We start from the raw sequence: 25,087 nt of genomic DNA, 5'->3' as shown, positions 1-25,087 counted from the left end.
CCCTGCATCGGCAGGCGGACTCTCAACCACTGCGCCACCAGGGAAGCCCTAGCTTTTTAAAATACAAATTGGAGGACTTTTGAAAATATTTGCTTAACTTTCCTTATTGTTGAGAAATCATCAGTTTTTAGAAATTGGCTATTGATGGGTGATGAGTAAGAGATTTCCTTTTGCCAGACAATATAGTGACATACATTAATATGGAAACTGCCAGTATGTTTGGATATTTATGGAGAATCATCAAAAACAAATCTAGATCAATCTATATAAGCAAAGAACACAAAATTTATGAGTTTAATTTTTGCTGCCTGTATGTTTAAGTTTGGCAATTCAGGCAATGAGAATGTTGTATGAACTTGAATGCATGTATATTCAGGGTTATTTTGGAAGTGTATGGAATATAACGCAGAAAAGAAGAAACAGTTTCCACTCAGATTTTTACTTTTTTTTTTTTTTTTTTTTTTTTTTGCGGTACGCGGGCCTCTCACTGTTGTGGCCTCTCCCATTGCGGAGCCCAGGCTCCGGACGCGCAGGCTCAGCGGCCATGGCTCACGGGCCCAGCTGCTCCGCGGCATGTGGGATCTTCCCGGACCGGGGCACGAACCCGTGTCCCCTGCATCGGCAGGCGGACTCTCAACCACTGCGCCACCAGGGAAGCCCAGATTTTTACTTTTTAACAACACAATTGCTCACTGGCTTCATTATGTGCTTGGTTTAAAGAAAAAAGTAAGAATTCAACTAAGAATATGATTAGGAAGGTATTAAACTCTCTAAAATCTATAGGGAACACATTCATTTATCAATTTGGGGATGCTTATAACATGTTTTTTCTGCTTATAACAGGTCTTTTCTAAGTGGAAATTTTTCTATGCAGGCAGGTAAATGTCTAGTCTTAGGAAGATACTTTAACAGGGAAATAGCAGAAGGTGGTCCAGATAGAATTCAAACCCATATCTGTTTTATTCCAAAATCTTTTTCTGTTTCTAGTAATTGTCTTTTTCTGTCTCATCTTTGTCCTGATTTGTGATCACAGACGTGGATAGACTGATTCACCTCTTTTCTAGAACCAAATCAGAAGCCTTTACTATGGTAAACTGCTCAGCTTGGGAATGGTCTTGGTGACATCTTTCTCATCAGTGTCTGAGTAGGTGGCTGCCGGCCAGGATTCCCTCTACCTGGATATCCTGTATATTTGAGTTTCTCACCTTGCGGAGTGGGCGTAGGTAATGAGTAGCTGGGAAACGATCCTTTCTTGATCGGTTTTGTTTTCCCTCTTTGTTCCCTCTTTATGTGGGGGGATGGATTATTTCTCTACCTAGGTCTAAACAGAACTCTTTCCTTCTGAACCTGGTTTGCATTTACTCTATAAGTACAAAACATGAAATCAGAGTGTGACATTTTTTTACCTTATCCACAGATTCAGGAGTACCATTAAAGAATAATTGAACTAACGAAGTAATTGGGAGACTTGTATTATATCTTGTGTATAAATAATATAATATAGAATAGGATAATATAATATATATTTATAGAAAAAATGTAAAGATAAATGGAAAATAGCACTGGAGTCTAGTTGGAACCACCCTGCACAGCTTTCTTCTGTCTCTTCCCTGTTCTTCTGTCTGCCTGGTCTGCTGCCCAATCACATCTTTCCCCTCCACCTTGACACCCTCCCCCACACAACGCAACCAAATTCCTCCTGCAGCTGGCATGAACCCCAGCCTTCTAGGATGAGGATTTTAACACACTCCTGGGAGCTTGTGTTGAAAGTGACAGAGCAAGTCAGACCAAAAGGAGAGAGGCGACTGCCTGATGACAAGATAAGAAAGGTTTCAACAATTGATGGGTTCTGGCTTCTAAAATTAGCTCTTTTGAAGTGCTGGAACTTCCATCTTTACCGATGTATTTCTTGGCAGACGTCCTCTTGTAGTGATTGCAGTTGTTCCATTTGGAATTAGTTCAGTCCTTCAAAGCAAGGAGAATCTGTTTAAAGACTTAGCTGCAAATTGTGTTTTTGTTGGCGATGGTCACTCCTGGGAACAACCAAGTGGGGTGACACTAACTGCATCCATCCTGGCTCATTATATGTCATTAAGATCCTTTCTGCAGATTAGGAACAGTGGAAGGTTGGAGGGACCAGTGCCACACCTGACTGCTGAGGAAGGGCCTCTTAAGTCATCTGTACTCTCAGGGGCTCATCACCCCACTGATGGTTAATACGGTTCTCTTGGGGAAAAAAGGGTATTAATATAAAATGTTCATGTTCGTCATCAAAAAATTGGAAATGGGGCTTCCCTGGTGGCGCAGTGGTTGAGAGTCCGCCTGCCGATGCAGGGGACACGGGTTCGTGCCCCGGTCCGGGAGGATCCCACATGCCGCGGAGCGGCTGGGCCCGTGAGCCATGGCCGCTGAGCCTGTGCTCCACAACGGGAGAGGCCACAACAGTGAGAGGCCCAAGTACCACAAAAAAAAAAAAAAAAAAAAAAAATTTGAAATGGGCTAAGTATGTATGATTTTAAAGCCAGTAAAATATTGTAGGTATATGCTGTAAGCATCGTGCCAAGTTTATTAATTTACAGTGGAAGATTGCCTTTCCAGTATCTGAAATATCCATAACTACTCCCTGTGGCTCTCCATTTCTTGTAAATAATCCATAGGGATTATGGATTGGGCTGGAATCAAAATGCAGGGAACTACCTCGTTCTGTGGGTTATTTCACCTGTAATAGAAACTGACATACTGTGTATTACTATTAGTATCCAGCAGATCACGGAGAATGCCCCTATATGACAGATTAAGTATTTTTTTGCCTTGAAGTTGCTATGTCAGTCTCTTGCCAAATTTACTTCAAGACCACTCTTCCTGTGCTATGAAAGTCATTTACCTTATGTTCCTGTTGTTATTGTTGTTTTCTTGATGGAAAACTAAATTTTCTAACACAGTGTTGTTCAAACTTTAATGCGCATCCAAATCGCCTAAGGAATCCTGATCAAAGTGAACCCTTTTTCAGGAAGTCAGTCTGTAGAAATATAGATTCTTAATCTTAGATGGCTCTGGGGATGCTGGTTGTCACTACCCTTTGAGTAGCAAAGCTCTTAGTCATCCTACAAAATGGCTGAGATTTCTTGGGATGGGTTATTTCTATACAACCTAACCCCTTTCTTCTGAACTTGGTTTGAATTTACTCTATAAATGCAAAATATGAAATCAGAGCGTTAAATATTTTGACCTTATCCACAGATTCAGGACTGCCATTAAAGAATAATTGAACTAATGAAATAATTGGAAAACTTGTATTATATAATACAATATATTATACTGCATAATGTATTATATTGTATTATATTTATAGAAAAAATTTTATTGTAAAGATAAATGAAAAACAGCACTGGAGTCTAGTTTGCATGAAAATCTCACTTCTATTTATTTGAGCTGACATTGATGAGATATGCCATGTCTAGCAATGTCAAATGAGGTTGTTAGTTTTGTTTTTTAATGAAGTATCCTCATCAGATCCTGGGATTAGGAGTTTGATATTCCTCACACAATACTGTGGTCCAGCCTACAATAACTATTGACTTGCTAGGTACATAGTACAGAGATAAGTTATTAATTAGCTTTTAACTGGTAGATTTAAGGGTCTAGGAACTTGACAAAGGGATAAGCCATTCTGTGTAAGAGGAGGGGAATGTGTATGAAGGAGAATCAGCAAGTCATAATATTGATAATATTTTTTAGAAGATTTAGCATTGGTATAATTAATAACCTTTTCAAAAGGTAAAACCACAATAGTTATATTGAAGAATTCATATGCTGTAGTATTGGTGATAACTGGAAAAAATGGCTACACAACCAAAAAGCTCCCAGTCAAGTGATATGAAAAGGAATTAGGGACTTCCCTGGCAGTCCGGGGGTTAAGACTTTGCCTTCCAGTGTAGCGGGTGCGGGTTCGATCCCTACTCGGGGAGCCTAGGATCCCACATGCCTTGCGGCCAAAAAACCAAACATAAAACAAGAGCAACATTGTAATAAATTCAATAAAGACTTTAAAAATGGTCCACATCAAAAAAAAAACTTCAAAAAAAAAAAAAAAACAAAGGAATTAACTAGAAGTCAGTAATTATGTCTTTTACCTGTTCAGTATGAGTGAGAAAAATGCCATGATCTACGTGAAGGAGGAAGGACCAGTTTGATTATAAAGAGAACAAGGGTTCATTCTTACTGTTGGAGATTTGAACTCCCTGGTTATTAACTCATTTCACTATGTGTCCAAAAATTTCTTAGGCAGACCAAATGAGTAGACTGATTACATCAAATGACAGTAATTCCACAGTTTAGACAGGCATAGATGGGAATGTAAGCAATGTTCATAAATTCTACTTAGAATGGGAGCAAGATTAACCCTGTTAAATCCTGTTTAACAGGTCAGGCAAATTCCTATAACCCAAGACATTACTAACAGTTAGTGAAGGGCAGGATGTCCAAGATGAAGTTCTTGGACTGCAAAGATCCCAGAAACCAATGACATTTCTGCAGCTGGAAGACGGGCCAGCAGTCAGACATCAGACCACCCACTCATGTGTCTTATGCATTTTCAAGTTCCAGTTCTCGAGGGAAATGGAATGTCAATCACGTGCTGCCACATTTGTGGGAAAATTACAGTGGTCCCACCTCATCTGCAGGGGGTAGGTTCCAAGCTCCAAGTAGATGCCTGAAAATGCAGAAAGTACCAAACTCTCTATATACTATGTTTTTTCTTATACACACATACCTATGATAGAGTTTAATCTCTAAATTAGGCACACTAAGAGATTTACAAGAATGACTAATAATAAAATAGAACAGTTATAACAATATACTGTAACAGAAGTTATGTCAATGTGGTCTCTCTCTCACAAATATCTTAATGTACTGTGCTCACCCTTTGTGGTGATGTGAGATGATAAAATCCCTACTTGATGAGATGAAGTGAAGTGAATGATATAGGCATTGTAGGGTAGCCCTGGGCTACTACAGTATTGACCTTCTGACAGTAGGTCAGAAGGAGGAGTATCTGCTTCGGGTGATCCTGGACCCTGGAGCCATGACCATGATGTTGGATGTCAGGAGCGGACCAAGTGGATGGTGGTGATTCAGAGCAAAGTGGACCAGGATGGCGCTGAAATGCCATCACACTAACCAGAATGGTGCACACAACTTAAAACTTCTGAATTGTCTATTTCTGGAATTTTCTACGTAATATTTTTGTGAAAAACCATATTTTGACCACAGTTAACTGAAACTGTGGAAAGTGAAACCACAGATAAGGGGAGACTACTGTATTCTCACAGTGTGCATGACAGAGGACTTTGTTAAAAAGAAAAAACAAAAAAATACAGGCAATTTTACCAGGAGTATAAAATAAGGAATGCAGTTAATACTCTTAACACATACACATGGGCATCAGAAGCATTTTGATTTTTGAAGTCTAGTTCCAATGCTGTTAAACACAGGCCTGGGAAATAGTAAGAAGAGGGTAACTCAACAGTGAAGCATGTGACAAGTTCCAGCACCATCTGCTACAATTTACTTGGGTCTTCTGTGCTCCAAGCCCATTTCCTCATCTGTAAACTAATATGATAACATCAATATGATAAAGTGGGAGCACATTTCACTCAGTGATAAGTTTTTTTAAAAAATACAACACGGGGACTTCCCTGGTGGCGCAGTGTTTAAGAATCCGCCTGCCAATGTAGGGGACACGGGTTCGAGCCCTAGTCTAGGAAAATCCCATTTGCCGCGGAGCAACTAAGCCCGTGAGCCACAACTACTGAGTCTGTGCTCTGGAGCCCGTGCTCTGCAACAAGAGAAGCCACCACAATGAGAAGCCCGGGCACCTGAATGAAAACCGAACCCAGCCTAAAATAAATAAACAAATAAAAAAAAAAAATACAACACGCATGCAAGAAATTTGCAGAAAGTAGTTAAACTAACAGTCTAAACTATTTGCATACAACAACTTACTCATTCTCTGGGGATGAAATACTTCCCAGGTAAGTGAGTGTAGCCAGCTCTGTAATACTATGTCACAACCCACTGAGAAGTGCATTCCCCACTTGCCATAGCAGAAATAGTAATTCTGGGGACATGATAACTTATTTTGTGATTTAAAAGTTTTTTTAAGTAAAGCTGTCAGTATGGGAATGATAATACCTCTTTATAGAATTCAAGCAGGAAGTATCCTTTTGAACATGAGAAGTTATTTCTATTTCTATTTCTATTAGAGAGAAGAGATCTCATTCCAGAATCAGTCATCTTGTGATATCTGTATGACAAAAAAGCCATCCCACCAATGAGGAAAGAGGAAAGTGCTTCTCTAATCTTATCAAGTTTCCATTTTGGTTGTCTGCCAACTCCACTGGACTATGGAACACAAAGGGCATTGACATTTGACAAAAGCTGGAAAGAGACCATAGTACCACCAGTAATAAGGGGACAGACACGGGCAGGTGACAATCGTGGCTTACAGGGCACTTTCCCAGCCCTCTTGCCACTGCTGCTGTTGCTGGTAGTTGAACCACTGTAAAAAAATGTGGGCCATTTGGGGGCATGTTGCTAGTTCAGAAGTGGACAAAAGGAAGACGATCAGATGCTGGGAAGTGTAGCTACTACAGCAGGACTATGCTATCTAAATGTATGCTAGTCATTCTGTTTCAATGTAATAAACTAATAGACTAATAAAACATGAATTAATACTATACTAGTAGAATTCAAATACTTCTGCAAGGATCAGAGTGGCTCTCCAGATAAGGACCAATGCCCTCCACATGGGAAATTATCAGTAGTGCTTCTTCAGATCTTCCACTCCCTCTACCGCCCTCCTTCTGATTATCTGATAGACACTTTTCTGAGTAGGTGGTCCCAGGGAAATGCTGTTTCTGTTGTATTCTTCAGGTGCATTGTGAGTATCCTTCATATGTGCTGGGGCTGAATATTAGAGTTACCTGGGCAGCTTTTTCAAAATACCAATGTCCCTTACACCAGACAAATCAGATTCTCTAGGAGGCAGTTCTCAAATACTGTATTTTTTTAAAGCTCTCTAGTTGATTCTAATATGCCCCCAGGGCTTAGAACCATGCAGCTTTCAAGAATTAAAAATGAGGGACTTCCCTGGCAGTCCAGTGGTTAAGACTCCACACTCCCAACGCAAGGTACACAGGTTCAATCCCTGGTTAGGGAACTAAAAGATCCCGCATGCCCCGCAGTGCAGCCAAATAAAGTAAAATTATTAAAAAAAATTTTTTTAAAGTAAGAAGTAAAAATGAGAACTGTCAGTCATTCATTCGTGCCTCAGGGTGAATCAGTTCCCATGGACTGAGTTTTTCCAGAACCAAGAGGTATGAGAATGAGTGAATGAGAAATTTCAATAGCGGTGGTGAGCTGTAAAAAAAAGCAAACATTTTAACAGTCTGTAAATTTTGGGATAACAGAACTTATTTAAGTCAATATTTTGTTCAGTCTAAATTGTAAGCTCTTCAACTGGTTGAAAACCATTTGCAGAAAAAGAGCCTAAGGCTTTGCCTTCTTCTTCGGGCCAAGAGCAGGATATTGCTGTTATACACGCTCGATAAGTTTTTGTTAAATGTCCCTTTACCTGCTAGTTGTTAAGATCATAATAAAAGAGGTTACCTAAGAAACATTAGAAAAACAAGTCATTCTGGAAGAGCTTACTGTGGTATTTTTTTGGTTGTCCAAGAGGTGATCTTTATGCACAGTATTATTCGTGGTTTTTTAAACCTTAGGTACTTCTTGAAGACTTTAAGATATTCATTAAAAAATATTACCCTTGGCTGCAGTTAACAAGTAGTCACTGAAGGCACTTGGGCAATACGAACTTGATCGGTATCATTCAGATATTGCTAAGACTTTGGGTAGCTGTTGATAACCTTAAGAATTCACACACACAAAAATATTGTCTCTTTGTTGCAAGTAAAAAGTGCTGAGAATTGAAGGCAAAAGATGATCCAAAAACAATTAAAAAGAACTAGACCCTCAGAGTCGACGTTTGTTCTCTTTAGCAGAGTAAGTGGTAGAGATTGGTTGGGATTTGATACTTGAGCGCACAAAAACTTAGAAGCGAGGAGCGAGAAGCAGCTGATCATTGTAATTGCAGAAATAAAGACAGTACAGGCTTCCTCTGGCTTTATCTTCCTATCGAAAGGAAAAGGGGGCGGGGCGGGGAACACCCAACTTCTCCACCTTTCTGTGAAAGGCAAAATCAAGTTTGGGGCTTATAGAAACATGCTAGCCCTGTCTCCAGAATGGCGTGGGGAATTAAGGACGTGGGGAAAGCACTCACTGAGTGAAAGAGCAAGTGAGTCAGCCGCATCTACGGCAGCCAGGGATTAGGGGAGTCACAGCTAATTACCACATGCTAGGAGTATAGGGATGCCAAGCAAATGGGGCTGTCCCAAACCCCAAGTGTGCTTAACATGACGGGGCAGGTTGTGTAAGGTATTCTGTCACAGAAGGGAAGGGACAGGACAAAGCCCTATCAAACACTTAGGTATGACAAAACAGTTTGTAACCAATTGATAAATTCTGAGATTCTTTGCTATGAAAATTCAGCCACACTAGAGAATGTTGCAGTTATGTTAAGAGATTGTTACCTGCCGAACGATAGGTTTAGCCGAAGGTGACTAGGGAAGGGGGCCAGAGTTAAAGAAGCTGAAAAAAATCTTAGACAAAGTTCACTTCCACTTAAAAATCCTAAGTTAAAACACTCCGTTAATAGAAAGAGTTGGGTCAACTATCTAGCCATTCTCTGCTTCCAAATCACTTCCAAAAAGAGACAAAAGAGTAGACATATAAGAGAAAAGGTCCAGATGATGCATCAGTGCAAAAGGAAAAATTTTATGTGCTTCGTTGTTTTCTAGAAACATATCTGTGAGCCGCACGGCCCCGCCCTCCCCCCCCCCAAAAAATCATGTTTAACAGGCAAAAAGTACTTTGGAAAGAAGACAGATTTAAATAAGGGAAAATGTTACCCAAGGTCACCATGATTATCTATAGGTGTCTGCCCATCTCTGAAAAGTAAAATATTGACAGCCCAGAGCCCCAAGGGGATAAAAATGTATATTCAGTTCTCATTCAAATGAAAATGCATTAGGCTCAGGTCCAGAGAACAGTCTTGAATTTGATTTTTTTTTTTAAGCTTCCTAAATTTAACAAGCTGAAATTCTTAAAACCAGGCTTTCATAAAAACAAAAGGATTTTTTCATTTTGTTGTTTATTTTCTTAATTTAAAAAATACACACAAAAAGAAGTCCCATAATCTCACTTTTTTCCTTAAAATTTACAAGTTAAGGTTTCCCTACCCTCTCACCTTGAGAGATAATGCTTTTTTCTAGAATACTAGAGATATGTATCTGTACCTATCCATCCACGTATCTATGTCAGTATCTATAATTAATGATTTAACTTGATGCAAACCTTCATTAAAAAGATGGAAACTTGCATCCCTGGTTTAGGTAATCTATTGATATTATTTTTAGCTTTATCTGCTTAATCTGTGATAGTTTCTGGATTACAAGGCAGTTGTTTAAGTGTAGTTGATTGAAGGCAGATGGTTGTGGATCAGGTGCCTCGAGGCAGTGTGAAGGACTGAAGAGCAGGGTAGGACTTCATCCTTATCTCAAACCGTCCCCCACCCTGCCTGGTCCTACCCACACAATGATCGTTTCTCAGCTGCTTACACGAACTAAACTCCAGTTTTCAGACTTTCCAGTATGCATTTCCTTCTCCCTGGAACGTCCTTCCATTCTTCTCAAAGGCCAGCTCTTCCTCATTTTTGTGATCCCAATTGATGTGCCAGCTCTACTGAGATATTCTCATTCTCCATCTAGAAGAGCTTCCCACCTCTAAACATTGTCTCTCCCAGTATTCTTTTGTTTTCTTTCAATTCACACCATAGTGAGTTATTTTTGTTTATCTGTGGATTAGCATCTGTCTCTCCCCAATTCAACAGAACAAGCTCTGTGAGGCTCGTGGTAGTGACCATCTTTTTCAGTACTGTGCACCCAGCGCTTCACATAGGGGCTGGCAGATAATAGGTGTCCAATAAGTATTTGTGGAATTAATGAGCTGTATATATCATTGACACAAATCCACAAACATATAACTAGCTTGCTTTGCCACCATGTGGCTGTAAAGAAAGAGAAGGCTGCTCTTTGATTGCTTTTTATTAGTCATGTTTTACCAAATTGAAAGTTACTAGCAAATTTCTAGTAGTAGCTTTGTCAGGAGTAAATTACAGAGCATGCTGTGTTACTAAAATGGGTTACCACTCTTGAGAAACCCAAGCAACAAGGGATAAGAATCTCTCCGTGCATTTCTATAATGACTTGGCAGAAGCTGTGGGACGGAGGAAAGAATTGGACTCACTCTAATCATAGGTCTGCTATTTTTCAGTCATTTATTAGTAACTTCTTTTCTTAAGAGCCTTGAAGAGCCTCCATTTTCTTAACTGTAAAAGGCAATCGTTTTATCTCATAGGAACAAGGTAGAGGATACATGACATACAGTTAAAATCTGCCATAATATATAAATGAATCTGCATGGTCTTGTTATTTTGAAATTAATGAAATGGGGAACACATGCAGCTGGCTGCCTGGGAATTCCAGGCATCTGTGAGCCCATTGCCAACAGTTGTTTCCACAATTTTGTTATTGTCTCAGAGTGGGTTGCGCAGGAATCTATGCAATGTTAGTAAAAGTGTTTTGTGAATTGCAAAGTGCCAAATAAATTTATGGTGTCATTACTATTATTATTATTATATGGTTAAAAATAGATGCTATTAATAAATAAGAGACATCTATTAATAGTGACTATCAGCTTTTGCCTTTTAAATTTAGATAGACTTACTAGAAGCATAGCTTAACTGACATGGATATAAGAAGATCTCCAGTAACGTCAAAATATCTTCTAAAACCTTGGAAGATGCTAATGCTTCATAGTGTAACCGAGCAGGACCCTATGGGGCCTTCCTGGGACAGATCCCGCCCCCATACCCTCTGCTTCGGCTCCGCTCTGAAGTACCTAGATAATAGTATCTGAGGCACATTTCCTGAGTTGTTTTACAGATGCTAAAACCACCACCAAGTGAAAGAAATTAACTACTTGATGACCGTGAGCACGTAGCCCCCAAACCTACTGGCGCCTAAGGATTGATGTTATTAACCCTTGTGACACCGCCTGTTACCTCACCATCAACCAATCAGAGAACTGTGCTGATCAGCTGATCGCTTACCCTGGGACGCTCCTCCCACACCTTGCCTTTAAAAGTGCTTTGCTGAAAGCTACGGGGGAGCTCGGGCTTTTTGAGCGCTGGCTGTCCTGGACTCGTCGTCTGGCACCTTACAGTAAACGCTGCACTTTCCTTCACGACAACCCGGTGCCAGTACGTTGTTTTTACTGCACACAAGCAAGTGGACCCGAGTTTGGTTCAATAACAATAGTGAAGATGTCCTCCTCACCAGGTAGTAGAAGGTGAGTTTGTTTGCTCCATTTCGGATTGACTTGGCCCTCTGCTTTCCAACTTCCCCCAAAGAAATTAGTCACAATGGTGAACTTCTTAAGAGGAAGTGGCCATAAAGTGCAAAATCACTAAAAGCAGCCAGCCAGTAATCCAGGTTTATACTCAACCAAGGTAGATTTAATCCAGACTCAGAGTCAAGGAATCACTGAATTCGAGTGCTGGAAGGAACTAAAATTTACTTATATTAGCCCAAAAGTTCTCTTGATTTCCAGTCTCCTAAGGAAAAAAAAGAAATTAGTTTTATTATATTTCTTGACCTATATATAATGCCAGACCATAAAATTTCCAAAGGTACTATTTTCCCTGCCAAACTTTGACCTGTGTACTTATTACCGTGGAGCCCTTGGCCTTCCAGCCAAGAAGGAAGAAAGGGCGTAATTCTGCATTTATGTGAGTTCCACAGCTCTTTAAATGACAATCCCAAAAGACCAGATGTTTCTCTGATAAGGTGTTCTTTTCAGACCTCTGTTTCTTCTCCCTTCCCAACTTTTCTTTACCATCCTCTCCCAGCTTTATCTCTTTGCTCTCTATTAGGGTATAGATAGACAGGGTGTGGTTGTTATTTAGCTGCTAATTTTGTTAATTTAGCCTCAAACAGCAGTTTTACAAATGAACTAACATTTGAGAAACTGAAACACAAAGGTGATACGAAACTCAGAAAAGTACAGTTGACCTTTAGTCGGCTAGTCAGAGGATAAAAGAATGCTATTCAGAGAGTAGAGTTCGGTGTGGTTATTGGGTGAAACTGGTGTAATTAGAGGTAGCTGGCAGATCCTGCAGAATTAGTTACTCTGGGTAAATAAGAAAGTACTCACAGGACCTCCCTGGTGGTCCAGTGTTTAATACTCTGTGCTTCCACTGCAAGGGTCACAGGTTTGATCCCTGGTTTCCCTGGTGTCCAAGGTCAGGGAACTAAGATCCCGTGTGCCAAGCTGCAAACTGATGAGTAAGACTGCATCTCCAGTCTTTCATTCAGTTTGAGGAAGTGCTGATTGCTCTTAATTTAGGTGAGTGTGTGTATCTGTCAGTCAGTGGCATACATAATCAGTCCTAGCTTTGTTTATGGCAGGACAAACTTTCCTTATTACTACTTATGAAACCACATAACTCAGATTGGGACTTGAACCCAGCCAAAACTCAGATTGGGACTTGAACCCACCGTCTTTTCATTGAGATCACACACCTGATCTCAAGACTTAATGAAGCTTAGGTTCTTTATGTCTCCTTGTGGAAAGAACTCAGTGAGAGACAAAGTGATAGGTAAGAAGTGTTTATTTAGAGAGATACACATTCCATAGACAGAGTGTGGGCCATCTCAGAAGGTGAGAGGCCTCGAAATATGGGCTGGGTAATTTGATAGGCTAATAGTGGGAGGGTTATTCCAACAATTTTAGGGAAGAGGTGGAGATTTCCAGGAACTGGGCCACTGCCCACTTTTTGACCTTTTGTGGTCAAACTTGGAGCTATCATGGTGCCTGTGGGTGTGTCATTTAGCATGCTAATGTATTATGAGTGTATAGTGAGGCTCAAGGTCTACTGGAAGTTGAATCTTGGACATAATCGGTTCTAACCAGTTTATGTCGTATCCTCAGTGGCTGTGTCATTCTTTTAAAGGTTGTGCCTGGCTTCCTTCCTCCTATTTCACTTGCACATTCCTAATGTCTTCAATAAGGCATTCAGTATGAAGCAAACATTTTATTAAAGACAAACCTATTGTTGTGGGAAGTCTACCCAGAACTATCAGCACAGCCTTTAACTTTACAATCGATTGAACTTAAATATGAAACTCAAGGTATTATAGTTATGTGTCTATTCCTAATGCAGGATTCCTAGCTCCAGAGGAAACATCTGAGGGCATTCATGACCTGTCAAAAAGTGAAATGGGAATTTGAGATACTTATATAGAAAATTGAGACCAAAATAACACTTAGAATTTCAAATATCTAGAATCCTATGAGACAATATGTTGAGCTGAATTTTCTGAGTTGGGTACATCTCAGTCTGTGAATGTGCAGTCTCCGTGATCACTGCTTTAAGAAACCCACTATAGCCTCTTTCTCCTCCGCTTCCAAGATGACCAAGAAAAGAAGGAATAATGGTCGTGCCAAAAAGGGCCGCGGCCACATGCAGCCTATTCGCTGTACCAACTGTGCCCGATGCGTGCCCAAGGATAAGACCATTAAGAAGTTCATCATTCGTAACATCGTAGAGGCCGCAGACGTCAGGGACATTTCCGAAGTGAGTGTTTTCGACGCCTATGTGCTTCCCAAGCTGTATGTGAAACTGCATTACTGCATCAGTTGTGCCATTCACAGCAAGGTAGCCAGGAATCGTTCTCGGGAAGCCCCGAAGGACCAAACACCTCCACCCCAATTTAGACCTGCTGTTGCTGCCCCACGACCTCCACCAAGGCCCATGCAAGGAGCTAAGTCCTTAAAGACTAAAGAAATACTGTTCCCTGGAAAGACAATAAAGTGGAAATTATACTTAAAAAAAAGAAACCCACTATAAATATCTTTCATATGAACCCAGATTTAATCATACATATTATCATTAATCTATATTGATTAATATCCTAGCCCCATATCCAAGTTTAGAAGAAAAATTCATGTTTCAACTAGTCTTACTGAGTTACATCTAATTGAAGTTCTTCTTGTGGTATTAATGAAGGTAGAGGTTAATTCTTTGAAAACCTCATTCCAAATTATGGTCCGCTTTCTCTCTTCCTGGTTCCTTTGATAATTCTAAACAGATCTAATATGTTGACCTTTTGCTCATCTTTGAGGATCTTCTCGAAACATTAAATTGTCTCTGGTGCCTGGTGGGGATCAGACCTGTGCTGAGGATAGGAGGATTACTTTAGGGTTCTTCCAGGTGACCTTGACTGAGGTGGATTACAAGAAGAGGAGGGAGAGGAGGGGAAGGGGCAGGAAGAGAAGAGAGTGCTCTACTGTGGTCCCTTCACTGGTTGGCTTCTTTTCCAATAAAGCCTTTATCTGCTGCTGAGTTTATCCATTTATAAATTTTTAATTTTTAGTGCCTTCCCTTATTCCCTGGGCTACTACCCTGCTACCCTAAACGGTGCTTATATTGAGCTTCATTACATGTGTTTCTGACTCCTCAGATTTGCTAATTTGGTTACAATTTTTGGCCTCCATGATGTTGACCTTGGCTTTGGAGTGAGGCCAGTTTGATCCCAGAACACCACTGCTTACTAGTCATGCAACCTTGGGCAAGTTAGTTATTTCACCTTGCTGAGCTTCCTTACCTGTCGGTAGGGGTGGTACACACACCTACTGTATCTGGTGTGACTATTGAAGGAGAGATCTGCATCAAGTTTTTAGCACAGTGCCTGAAGAGTCCTAAGTTGCCTGGACTCTGGTCAAGTTCAAACATCTCATTCGTTTGGCATCCTCAGATTATTTTCAGTGACTTCCTTGATAGCCTTAAGGTGATTATCTCATTTTCACCCAGTTGTATATCCACATAATAAAGGAGTGTCCTGGGTTCTATTTTCCTGGTCTATTCATGAATACAAAAAAAAAAAAAGGGAAGACCTTACATGTTTAGCCTGGAATTCAAGGCCCTGCTCAGTTCTGTCCCCAAACTTCCTCTTCTGCCTTATTTCTCACATCACTGTTACTGAACGCAGGTTTGTGTGCCCGATGCACGGTAAGGCGAAACGAACCCAAACATTGCAGTTTGGAAAAGAGAAAGGTTTATTGCAGGGCCAAGCAAGGAGAACAGGTGGCTTGTGCTCAAAAAATCTGAATTCCCTGATGTTTTGGGGAGAAGAGTTTTTATAGGCAAAATTTGAGGGGAGGGATGCAGGGTATGTGACTTTCTAATAATTGGCTGATGGCGAGGTAACGGGGGTGGTCGAGGAATCTTATGCTCGGCCTGAAGTTACTGTCTTCCACCTGAGGCGAGGCCTTAGTTCCTGCAGAAGAACTCAAAGATATTGTTATGTATATCCCTTGAGAAAGAACCAGTATCCTGCTTTAATTGTTGCACTGTAGTTTCTTGATTGTTCCTCCTTTGTTTCTGCATTCCGTATTTCCCTGACTGATAGCCATTTGCTCTGCCCTTTGGAACTTAGGGAAGGTCTAGGAGGCTGAAGCCTTTATCCTGCAAATAAGAAATGGGGGACCCGGTAAGGCTTTTGTGCCCAGGAGGGCCCCATGGGGTCCTGCTTGGTTTCATCCTCACTTTCAAATGTCCAACACATTTACCAAACTGGAATAATTCTCACTCTCCGGATAAACACTGTCTAGCCCATGTTTCACACTGTTCCTTCATTCTGGAATGTCACATTCCTAGTCTCCCCTGTTCCCTATCCTGCCGTGGTGTTAAGTCCTACCAGAAGTCATGATCTCTTACAGCCTCGTAATCCCTCCATCCGCACAATTCTTAGCACAATTCTTTTTATGACTTTATTACGACTGACCGTGTTCTTTCATGTGTGATGGTCACTACTAGTTAGTAGACTCTGAGGGCAGGAAGGGGTGTAATGCTCCTATTCCCCACTGTGCTTAAAATGGGGTTTCACAATTGGTAGATCTCAGCGATGGAGTCCTGAAGGAAGGAATATATTGTGGGGGTCAGAACCAGATATCAATTGTGCCGTCAAATATATTCTAATTGTTTCAAATATTTATTTTATTTTCATATATTTCTATTCAATATATAAGAGACCTTCCCTGCCCACCATAGCTGATGGAGTCCTGTCACTCCTGGCCCACTTGCGCTGCTTTAATTTTGCACCTGAAAACATATCGCTATCACTTTAGATACGCTATAGAGCCTCCAGTTAGTTTCTGTTTGCCTCTCGAATGTAGGCTTCGTGAGCTCAAGGGCTTCATCTTTTTTGACACTTAGAATCTTTAGCAAGAACTCAGTCAGTATTTCTTGAACAAGTGAATGGATAACTGAAATAATCATAGGCTTTACTCTGCTACAGTATGGATAGTATCAGTTCTAAGTTTCTAAAAGTATAAAAACAGGCTTCCTAATAACTTGTTTTGGAGGTTTAGAAGTTAAGTTTTCAGAGTAATTCTAAGAAATGGAAGCCCTTCCAGGAATGCTTTTTAGAGGCGTTCAACATGGTCCTGAGTTTGACACACCATTGTAGGCTATCATGCAATATAGCCTCTAACAAAAATAGGCTGTCTTGGGGCTTCCCTGATGGCGCAGTGGTTGCGCGTCCGCCTGCCGATGCAGGGGAACCGGGTTCGCGCCCTGGTAGAACTACTTGCTTTTATACCAAGAAGGTTGGGAAAAGCACCAAAATCTGTATGTGATGTGTGCTGAGAAGTTCATGCTGTGAGACCTAAAGTTCTTAGGAGGTTACCTAAAGTGAAAAAACATGTCAGCAGGGCCTGTGGTGGGTCCACGTGTGCTAAATGGGTCTGTGACAGGATCAAGCTCACTTTCCTTAATGAGGAGCAGAAAATCCTGGTCAAAGTGTGAAAGGTACAAACGCAGAGTCAGAAAGCTTAAAAAAAAATAAAGCTTTTTTGAGTAATTAAAAAAAACCCTAAAAGACTTGCTCTATTTAAAAAAAAAAAAAAAAAAAAGAAAGTAACTATGCTAAATAACTATAAGAGGAGGTTTCAAAAGTGTAGTCAGAGCCCAGAAACATTTTAGTTTAATTTGGTGAGTTTAACTCTTTCTTATCTTAATTTTCTTCTTTCATTACCAGAAGAGTATATTGGGAAATAACTGCTTCTCTTCAACATAGGACTTTGCTCCCCAGGCAGACGTTGGAGTTAAGGGTTAAACAAAATAAAAGGTCAGAGGATGAGGAGGTGATGCTGCCACACCTTTTCTTCCCATCCCCACTTTCATCTCAGACTCCTGTGATCCTCTAAGCCCCATCTTTCCAAAGCACCTCACCCCACCTCCTTTCGCCCGTTTGCCCTAGTGCAATATCACCCAGTGCTTTGCATACAAATTCAATTCCTGTTCATATCTGAAAGAGTGTAACATTTGTAAGGAAATGGAAATGCTTTTGCTATGCTTTCCAAGTAGGATGAGGCTGTCCTTGAGGTTTATCTGTACAGCACCTGGCACCCAGGGGACTTCAGTAAATATTTGAAGAAATGAATGAACTATGTACAGAGGAGGCAGCCCAAAGGCCACTTCAGGTCACAATGGAACACTCTTTATCAGCACTTTTCTGACTTGATTGCTTGGTGACATTCGACCCTCTCTTTGCTTTGACCTTTTTTCCATGACACGCCTTGGTTTTCCTCTTTCCTTTTGGTTGTCTCTTCTTATTCTTTCCTGCTTGTTTTTCACCTCCCCCTTATATGGTGATACCTCCCTCAGTTAGGTTCTACCCTGATCCTCAGAATATTCCCCCTGGATGACCTCATCCAGGTTTGTGACTTCAGCCATCACCATGCAAATGTGGATGACTTCCAAATAGATATCTTTGGATACCAGCCCAGCCCAACATTTCTAAGTCCCACACCCTATGTGTCTCTTTCTTTCTTTTTTTTAAAAAAATTATTTATTTATTTATTGTTGGCTGTGTTGGGTCTTTGTTGCTGCGTGCGGGCTTTCTCTAGTTGCGGGAGCGGGCCTCTCATTGCGGTGGCTTCTCTTGTTGCAGAGCACGGGCTCTAGGCACACAGGCTTCAGTAGTTGTGGTTCATGGGCTCTAGAGTGCAGGCTCAGTAGTTGTGGCACATGGGCTCAGTAGTTGTGGCTCGTGGGCTCCAGAGCTCAGGCTTAGTAGTTGTGGCGCACGGGCTCGGTTGCTCCGTGGCATGTGGGATCTTCCCGGACCAGGGCTCAAACCTGTGTCCCCTGCACTGACAGGTGGATTCTCAACCACTGCACCACCAGGGAAGCCCCTATGTGTCTCTTTCGATCTCTACCAGTAAGTCATACATTCTTATTAACTATTAGTAAATCCTAGAACACCACTTCTTTACTCCCCACCCACAAAGCTAACACCAGCTACCAGGTCAGACAAAACAGAAACCTGAGAACCACCACCTACTCTCCCTTTTGCCTTTCTCCCCACATTAAATTAGTTGCTAAGACCTGTCTGTTCTACCTTCTCTGCTGAATTCATTTCAATTCACGTAGGGAATGATTACTCTGATGGGTTACCATCTTCCAAATGGCATTCGCCTATCCATCCTCACCAGTCCTGGCTTCTTCTCATGACAAGAATTGCAGTTACCTCGCATCTCTGCCCATCAGCTTACATTCCCCCAGGTGTCCTCCATGTGACCATGGCTGGGCGGGCTTTCTAAAAATTTTATCTAACTCTGCTCCTCCTGCTTCAACCCTCAGTGGCCCCCTGTGCCTTCAGGATCAAAAGTTCAAACTAATCCCATGTAGGTAGAAAAGTCACTCAGGATACTACCTCCTAATCCTCCAACCTCATTCCTTACTCCTCTGGTGCCCTGGTCGGTCCAAACTCCTTGTTCAGTTTCCGACATGCCCCACTAAATGCTTGTCCCCGCCGTGCTTCCTGCCTGAGCACTTTTTCTCCTGTTCTTTAGCTGTTCTGCTCTTTGAAAACTGGTTCGTTCTGCAAGAGACTTTAGTTTCACTTCTGCCCTCCTTTTGTATGCCTTCTTCTGTCCTCATCACATCCCTCTGAATGTTTGGAAGGCATTGTAAAATTGTTGTTTCCTTGTCTCTCTCACTAGACTGAGCAGTCTGAGATATGTGTCTCTGGCATCTAGAACAGCATAGACCAGTGTTTTTCAAAGTGGGACCCGCAGGCCTTCCTGTGTCAGAATCATTTAGCCATTGTCAACACTCATGTTCTTAGGCCCTCCCCTCCCCCATAGGACCTAGAAAATCAGAATTTCTGGGTGTTTTTAAACAGACTCCCCAGGTAATTTTTATGAGTATACGTATTCAACCAATATATTTAAGTAAACAAATCAGCTGGAGCCTTTGAGCTTATTTTTTAATTCACATACACTGCAGTAACTTGGATTTGTTGCTGATACTTCTGTCAATACTCCTCCTGTTTATAGAAGACCATTTAATTTCTAGAGAAAAGTTTGCCTCTATGTCATAAAATGAACTGGGGATTTGGAAGTCCTGTGGCCAATTCTGAACACTTTAATAAACAATTTGAACAGTTCAAATTAAATAATCCACACAACTAGATTTAAGCAGCCCTGATGACTCTTCTTGTTCTTTCGGTGAGCACTTGACCTCACCTCTCTGGAACTCAGTTTTTCTCTGTGCAAATTCAAATCACTGGGCATAGCTCCAGATGGCTTACAGGAATTTGAAAATCATTGTGGCAGATATTTTATGTGTTTCATCATTTTCAGTTCAATGTCCAAGGTGTAGCCCCTACACATAATATAAAATTATTGCTCAGGAGACTTCCTCAACTATAGAAGATTATTTATATATGAAGAAAGTAAAAAACTGTGCAGTTGGAACTTCTATACACGAGTGGGAGTGAGAAGTCTCTAGTGATCTTTAAACTCACCAACTATCCCCTTGAATAGAAATATGTACTTACCGATGTTTATATGCATTTAAGTGCCAATATAAATACACACTCGTGCACAAATGTAACTTTGCTCTCTTTGATATCCTGCAAGGATTTATATTCATGTGCATATAAACTAGCCTGAAAATCCTGGAGCCTGCCAGACAGGTTGCACCTTTGAATAAGTATAGCTGTTGTGAACTTTAGCCCACATGTTTGCTTAAAGAGAGCTATCCAGTCCCTGATGGCTGATGCTTTTGTACGATTTGTGCAGTGCTTATTATTGTGTAACTTTAATTTGCCCAAAATTGTCCACAAAGCATTTTGTCCTTTTGTTTTTCTGGACAGTTATTCCCTTGGGCCAGTGTGTTGCTCCTGCTTTAGCATTCAGGGCTCAGTCATTTTTAATACTTGACCAATCAAGCTCAACTAAGTGAGAGTAATTGTGGCCAAAATGCCTAGGCAGGATGTAGAGAGTTTTTGGGATTTGTTTTCCTGCTGTTTTTTGGTAACAACACAATAGATCAGGTAGCCTAGCATCTTTTGTAGAAGGAACCTCTACAAATGTCACTATATAAACATTTACATTTTAGAGGTAATGGCTTGCTTGTTCCCACCCACATTATTAAATCGCTGCAGCATGCCATATATTTCAGTAGCAAAGAACTTGGTACGTTGTATTCAGAGAAGTTTGAATAGAAATTCAGAATATTCATTAAGAGTATGTTGCGAACTAACAGAAAAATTAACAAGTAGAACCTTAATTAAGTATGGAGATTTCCTTGTTTCATTCAGCAAAAGTCCGGAGCATGCAATCTAGAGTTGATGAAGCAGCCCAGTGATGCCATCTGGAAACCAAGCTCATTTCATCTTTCTGTGCCTCTGGCTTTCTGTCTCATGGCTATAAGATGGCTGCCACCAGGCATCCAGTCTGTGACAAGGCAGGAAAGAGAAGCGCAAAGGAGCAAAACTCCAAAGGGTGTGTCAGCTAAATCAAGCAAGGTTCCCCAGAAGTCCCATCTGGCCACTTCTGCTTATGCATCATTGCCAGAACTCTATCACATGACTACCCCTAGACCAATCGCTGGAAGGGAGCCAGGGAGAAGGGCATTGTGATTGGCAGTTCAGTCATACCGCCATCCTCAGACAGCTTCCCTAAGGATCCAGTCCATTGAAACTAGGGTTCCAACCGAAGGACATCTGTGGAGCACATCGCTTACTATAATGTTTGCCCTGGTGCTGTGCCATCTCTTGAGAGACTCGGGGACTTTCCAGGTGATGACTCTGGGGACATTCCTCTCATGTGGTGAGAAGTGAAAGCAATCCAGTCTAGATGTGCCTCACCTGAGAAAATATATAAAATACAATAACAAGATTCGATCTTTACACGTAATCATTAAATTTCTCTTCAGTAGGGACGCTCCCCAAACTTTCTCAAAATACACTTTAGTTTAAAACAATGTATACACAATTTTCTGGGAGTAAATCTGTTGTATAGAGCAAGATAAACCTGTACTTTAAGAAGGTTTATTTTACCTTTGAGGCATGAATATACAGTTCATAACGTAAAATCTTGGTAATCACTCACATACTTATTGGATCTTCATAAGTGTGTTCCACGGGAACTTAGAACTTTACAAGTTCTGCCCTGTTGGTTGGGAAAATGGGTGAATGTTTTCTTAGTCCTGAAACTGACATTATTGCACGCCTCTGGTTGACACAGGAGGGAGGATAATTTTATAGCTAAGATCACGATAAGCACCAAAACCATGAGGAAATATTACACTTTGCTGCATTCCCTATACTCACAGATGGGTAGAGTGAGAGTAATTTGCAGAAATCACCTGACTAACCTCATACACCCATACATTGAACATTAGACCATGTGATCAGTTCCTATGAAATGACTCCCCAACTAAGAATGTTCAGACTGGGGACTTCCTGTATCCACATTGCACACGCCTGCCTTATCTTCAGCTCCAGGCCCTGCCCTTATCTAAAACCTGTGCTACTCACTCAAGCTCCTGCTTTGATCTTATCAGTGAGCAACCTCTATATATCACAAGCAAAAGCATGTTGACTTCATTCATTTAAACGCTTCAGTGGCTTCCTACTGCTCTTAGGATTAAAAAGAAATGTCTTAACATAGTCTATAAGAGCCCTCACAATCTTGCTTCCACCTATCTTGGACCATCAGCTCAAAACTCTCAAAACCTACTCTTGGGATCTGAAGGTCAAGCACACTAAATTCCTTATAGTTATTTGAATGTGCTCTCTCCCTCTTGCTTCGGTGTCTGCCCATGCTATTCCCACTTACTCATCTTGTCTAAATCTGGGTGAGGGTGCATCCGTACTATTATTGGAGTGTTTCCTTATTATCTTATTCTTCCACTTTCCCATACACTTGTCTATTACCCCCTAAAGACTTTAAAGTCTCCAAGGAACCAGGGAGTGTGTCTATTTTGTTAACTCTCATCAATGTCTTGCGCATAGTCAGTGCAATAAATATTTGTTGAGTTGCAATATGAAAGAATGAATCAGAACTCTCCTTACTCTTAGCCCAGATAAACTCTTAGCAGTACAAATTCAGCAAAATTTGGCACCGTAAGCCAAAAGGCTTTGCAAATTTTTATTAATTAGGAGGTAAATAAATATCTTTGATCTCTGTTATCAGACTAAACTATCATCCTCCAGACAACTCCTGAAAAAGTATATCTTTCAACTGAAGTAGCTTATTTATTACTTACGAAGAAAAGTTCCTAGGTTTCAGTTTTCTGGTTAAAGGGCAAAGAATTTTAGATTAATGTGTTTGTTAAATGCTCATATAAATGAGAATCTTGAGAAGCTTAGTGAGATGTAGGCTTACCTTCTCATCCTCTGAGTCCTAGAGCAGCTACAGTGCAATGTCCTGTCTCTGTTCTTAACGCAGAGTACAAGAGATTGCCTGCCACTCTTCCTTTCTTTCAGTTTTCCTCTCGTCAAAGTCTTTGCTAGTTGTATTGCACTGATATTGTTTTTTGTAAATATATTAGCCAGAAGTTTTTTGATTGTAGGATATAATTGATTTTGATGTGCCTTAAAGTTATGTTATCTTTGAGGTAGGAAATCAAAGAACCCATAGGGATGGTGGTGGCTGAAGACAGGGAGCTCAATAATCATGATGATCTTGACGTAGATCAAGCTCAAGTCTAAAAGTCTTGTAAGAGTCATATTGAAGTGCAGACTTTTAGGGTTACTTTTTGTTCTTTGTCTGTTCAGGCTGTTATAACAAAATACCACAGACTGAGTCGCTTAAGTAACAACGTTTTCTCACAATTCTGGAGTCTGGAAAGTCCAAGGTCAAGACACCGGCAGATTCAGTGTCAGGAAAGGGCCTGTTCCCTAGACGGTCGTGTTCTCTCGGTCGTGTTCTCTCTTTAACCTCGCACTGAGCTTTCTTTTATAAGGGCACTAATTCCATTCAGGAGATCTCTGCCCTTATGACCTAATCACCTCCCGCAGACCCCACCTCCTATCATACCACAATGGAGGTTAGGATTTCAACATGAATTGTAAAGGGAACACAGGCATTCAGACCACAGGACTCTTCTAGATTCAGAAGATTAGGGAGGCGGGAATCTGCAGCCATAAGAAGCACCCCAAGCAATTCTGATGCACGTAGTCATTGGACCATATTGAGAAACACTGAAGATTTGCTAGGTGAAAGCGCGTAGTCAGAAAAGGTACACTTGCATATAGATGTTAGAAGACTAACACCTCCAAGTCCACTTAAACTCTTTCCAGATTATCAGGGGTCAAGTTAGAAGGTGGGAGAAAATTGGCATCTAATCACCCACCACCTTCCATAGAAACACTTCTTCCAGAGGCTTCCCAAGCCACCAAAGGGGCAACACTGAGTTACTGGTTTGCCGTTACTGGAAATTCCAAGCCTCCCTCCCTTTTTTGAATCTGCCCTCCTCCCTCCCAACTCAGACTAGGATCTGACATTTTTTGTTTATGACTTTCACTTTAGCAGGTTTTTCTCAATCTCTAATTCTCACTCCCAATCTCTAGCTCTCTTTTCTCACTCAAATTAAAACTTATATTGTTTTTATTTTTTAATTTAAAAAGTAGTAAATATATCCTCTTTTAAAATATGTGTTGCATAGACACAAGTGGAAAATAAAATTTACCCGTAAATCAACCATCTCAATGTAACTTTTTAATAAAGAGTAAATTAAAAAATTAACTTTTATCCACCCCTTTCTTTATATATATTAATATAGTTTTGGCCTTTCATTTCACAGGCAGAGAGATCTGAGTTCTGTAAGGATGTGAAGATATCTTTTGCGACATTAGAAAGGATGAACTAGGGAAATACAGAGTGTTTTAAAAAGTAAGTTGTAAGTTTTTGGCCTTTAAAGAAACGGCTGTACCTTATATTTGGAGTGTTATGATAACTTCCTAAAATTGGGATTAGGTTATAGTGTATATAGCGTTATTGGTCGAAAATTTAAAACCTAACTGTAACTCACTTAAGCTCTGGAATAAAAGGCCTAATTTTTTTTTTTTTAATGGAAATAGATAGTTGCTACAGTGTATTTTAAAAGAAATTCATTTAGTTCCTTTTTTAGTTTTAAAGTCATATTTTATTCATTTTATTTGCCTCTTTTTCTAAAGTTTTGATTTCCACAGTACCATTGGGCTTTGCTTCTTATATGTATATTTAGAGAAATACACATTAAAAAGTCACTTGTGTCCTACATCCCCCTGCTGACTCAGGAAAAAAACTGAAAACTTATTTCCTTGTCCTTGTCAGGAATTATTATCCCTTTTTTTGCCACTTGGACCTAAAACCAGTTTGCCAGTGAAGCAGAATTAATGTGCTTGTATAAAATCAAATTCTGTCTCTAGTTGGGAATAATCCTGTCAATTTTTTTTTTTTTTTTTTTTTTTTTTGCGGTACGCGGGCCTCTCACTGTTGTGGCCTCTCCCGTTGCGGAGCACAGGCTCCGGACGCACAGGCTCAGCGGCCATGGCTCACGGGCCCAGCC

The 25,087-nt window shown here is 40.7% G+C and overlaps 2 protein-coding genes and 1 pseudogene across 4 annotated transcripts in view; all 3 read left to right on the top strand.

Moving 5' to 3' along the window:
• Positions 1-25,087, top strand: part of ELOVL6 (ELOVL fatty acid elongase 6) — a 148,941-nt gene that overhangs the window by 37,140 nt on the left and 86,714 nt on the right. The window lies entirely within an intron of this gene.
• Positions 10,325-14,086, top strand: LOC102980247 (40S ribosomal protein S26-like). The gene is made up of 2 exons (XM_024119505.2): positions 10,325-11,526; positions 13,649-14,086. The coding sequence occupies exon 2, from the start codon at positions 13,649-13,651 to the stop codon at positions 14,084-14,086; it is 438 nt and encodes a 145-aa protein (XP_023975273.1). The 5' UTR covers positions 10,325-11,526.
• LOC102980542 (60S ribosomal protein L34-like) lies at positions 16,678-17,074 on the top strand (annotated as a pseudogene).

The sequence above is a fragment of the Physeter macrocephalus genome, chromosome 7, assembly GCF_002837175.3.
Source record: "Physeter macrocephalus isolate SW-GA chromosome 7, ASM283717v5, whole genome shotgun sequence".
Taxonomy (NCBI): domain Eukaryota; kingdom Metazoa; phylum Chordata; class Mammalia; order Artiodactyla; family Physeteridae; genus Physeter; species Physeter macrocephalus.
Note: the sequence above shows the minus strand (reverse complement) of the source record. Positions and strands in the feature narration are given on the sequence as shown.